Source organism: Fulmarus glacialis, unplaced genomic scaffold (genome assembly GCF_000690835.1).
Source record: "Fulmarus glacialis isolate BGI_N327 unplaced genomic scaffold, ASM69083v1 scaffold31774, whole genome shotgun sequence".
NCBI classification, from domain to species: domain Eukaryota; kingdom Metazoa; phylum Chordata; class Aves; order Procellariiformes; family Procellariidae; genus Fulmarus; species Fulmarus glacialis.
Window position 1 is genome coordinate 943 of NW_009209210.1, and position 3282 is coordinate 4224.

General features: G+C 43.0%; 1 protein-coding gene across 1 annotated transcript; it reads right to left on the reverse strand.

Moving 5' to 3' along the window:
* Positions 1-400: 400 nt before the first annotated feature.
* UNG (uracil-DNA glycosylase) lies at positions 401-3266 on the reverse strand (the record flags this gene model as incomplete). Its single annotated transcript, XM_009576757.1, has 5 exons — positions 401-625; positions 1145-1323; positions 1555-1643; positions 2070-2167; positions 3162-3266. Coding segments are annotated over 5 exons (612 nt in total), but the record flags the coding sequence as incomplete, so codon positions are not given.
* Positions 3267-3282: the final 16 nt, after the last annotated feature.

Genomic DNA, 3282 nt, shown 5'->3' on the forward strand with positions numbered 1-3282 from the left:
ATAAATCTTGTAATCTGTATCAAAAAGCTAAAAACAAAAGCATCTGCCTTTTCTCCCGTGGAGTCAGCTCCACACCCCCCAAGTATGAAATGTGGATTTGCACAGCAGGAGGAGGCGCAGCAGGGTATTTACAAAAGCTGAACAGCTTCACCTGTAAGAATTGACATCCCTTCGCAAGAGCCTGAAAATATATTCCCATTACAACAACGGACACAAATTAATATAGAACTCTTTTTTTTTTTCCTTTGCTTCAAACTAGGCTGAGACCTGTTCAAACAGCAGAGAAGTTGTCCATGTAACACTCCAATCTGCTCTTTAAAAAAACATTTAAAAAAATACAATATCTCTGAAAGTTTGGTCATTTGTTCCTTGATCAACATCCAAAGAGTAATTCTCAGGTCAGCAAAAGTTTTTCAGAAATGTGACAACCCCTGAAACAGGGGCTGTTCCCAACCATTAGACCCCACCAGCTCCTGCATGCAGCTCAGAGCGCCCTCCAGTCAATGGGCTTCTTGCCGGATTTCTTGAGCAATTCATTTGTCTTTGAGAAATGCCGACAGCCGAAAAACCCTCTGTTGACAGAAAGAGGCGAAGGATGAACCGTCTGCAGGACGTGGTGGCGTTTCTGTAAAGCGTTAGAGGAAACCGTTTGTTAGATTTGCATGTTTTCAGCTCCCTGGACAAGGCTGGCTGCTTCTACCTCGACCCAGCAGCTGTGATTTCTTCTCCACACCTCCTCAGCCACCAGCCTGAGGACCCAAAGAACTGGCCATGAGGACCGAGACTTTTGTCCCACTGAGCAGAGGAGGATGGACTATATAAAGCAGCAGTAACACCCTGGCCATTTTTCAATTGCTGTAATCCTAACAGCAAATTTTATACTTATTCATGAGCCTTTTCCTAGAAAAAACAGTTCTGTCCTCAACTGGATGCTTTTCTGACAACAGAAGGTTACACTTGCTCCACTTTTGTTGCCTAATTGTGGCAAAGGCTAAGCTGGAACAGAAGGGCAACTAAATTTGACAGCAGAGTTCAAGCAGAGAGGAAACCCCAACTCTGTAAGGGAAGCGCCCTCTAGCGTCCATCCAACTGAAGAAAAAAAAAAATCAGTGAGAGGGAAGAGATGAGGAGGAGTAACCTGTACCCTGTCAATGGAGCTGCCTTTCTTCTGGGCGTAGGCTCCCCACAGCATGAAGACAACCCCGTGCAAGTTCTTGTTGAGCCAGGACACCACCACGTCCGTGAACTGCTCCCAGCCTCTCTCCCTGTGGGAAGTGGCCTGGTGAGCTCGCACCGTGAGGACGGCGTTGAGTAGGAGCACTCCTAGCAAACAAAGCAGATACGCAGAGGATGACAGAAAAATCAAGCACTGACTGCCTTTTCCTGCTTCCCCTGAGAAATGATAAATTAAATTTTCATTCTAAGGTGCCCGCTAAGCGACAGGCACTCAGAACTGATTTTCTTTTACAGATGGACTGTTTCCAACCGTGGATCTTTTTTCTAGCTAGGCTTCTTCATGCAGTGGACACGTTACTAGAGTGTCTATTAACTCACCTTGCTTGGCCCAGCCAGTCAGATCACCATGACCAGGGTGAGTGAAGTCCTCAATATCCGTAGACAGTTCTTTGTAAATATTTTCTAGACTGCAAACAAAAACATCAAAAGATTTTAAATATGCATGTTTAACGATAAGAGAAAACAGCACCACTTACTGCTCTTACACTAGACAAGAAGAGTATTGATTTTAATCTTATCGTTTAAGATATTAAAGCCATTTGTAGAAGCAGGGTAACAAGGACCCCCCTTTGTGTCCCTGGATAGAAGCTTAATGAGAAGGTCTCAGCACAACCAAAAATGCAAATTTATGTCCAGCATGCTCTTCAGAATATCAAACTATATAGAATTGTCCATAATTTTGCAATGGCGTTTTTGTTCTAGGCAATGCAGAACTCAAATTTCAGTAGTCACCACACACTTCCTATCACTTATCTGACTCACAGCCATAAGTAACACAGAACTACAAACAATTTGTAAACGAAAGGGATTTTGCAAATTGAGCACTGTCATACCTGGGGGGAGGAGGAACAGGTTTCTGGACACTGAAGCAGAGCCCATGAGCTTGATTAGGTCCATGATATGGATCTTGCCCCAAAATGACAACCTTTACCTGAAAGCAGACCTTTGTTACCACTGAATTATAGTCATTATTACTCCCAAAAGAGGCAAGAAAAAAAAGGCTTATGAATGAGTCTAAAACAAATACACAGACAAAAAAAAACCCAAACAAAAAAAAAAGCAGGAACAGAAGTTAAATCACTGACATCTCATTATAAACAAGTTAAAGAACACAGTCCCCACCTACCACTAAGGATTAACATCACCACAGCTTTGCTGCTAACATTATGAAGATATTTTGAGTGCAAAAGACCGACATTTCCAAAGAGCCACAATAAATTCTTTATTAATAAAGACAGGAGACCAAAGATTATAACAAGCTAGACTGAGGCACATTGTGTGTTTTCACCATCAGTGTTAAAAATAAAGCTCGAAAAGGTACAGAGCTGAAATAAGTAGCTTTTTAACATATCGATACCTATGCAGTATCCTATTAATTGTTAAGGTATTTTCCAAGTAAATTTCCTCACATTTTGGTTTTACTCCACACTTCCTGTGATATTTTTGACACAGCTTATTAGCAGTGGGACTACCTTAAACACTGTCGTTTTTTTAATTATAGTTCATTACAGATCAATTAAAAAAAACCCAAGAGATTTAGAAGACCCAAAAAATCAAGCACTACATTAAGTTGGTAACACTGGAAATGAAGTCAAAAGTCCAACTAAAGTTTTAAAGGAAATCCTGTGGCCAGTGAGGGTAATAAAACAATAAACCCGCGTTTCACTATCAGAGATGAAAGGGAAGCAAGGATTTACAAGTTACACGAGAGAAACAACAGCATCTGCACCACGTGGAATTGAAGCTTAAGAGACCAAATACCAAAGGAACGTTTGTGCATCCAGCCCCGCATTTTCACCGTTTGCCCACCCAGCCCCGCATTTTCACCCTGTTTGCCCACCCAGCCCCGCGTTTTCATCATTTTAAACGCAGCGGCAGCCGGAGTGACGCCCCCACCTCCCCCCCGCACCTGCAGCTCTACTCACATCTCTGATGTCGCACATCTGCGTCCAGGTGAAGACTTGATCGGGGGGCGGATAGACCGTGTAGCGTTTCCTCTCTTCTGCTACAAACGCCATCAGCTGAGGAGGGAGAGGGGCGGCTTCA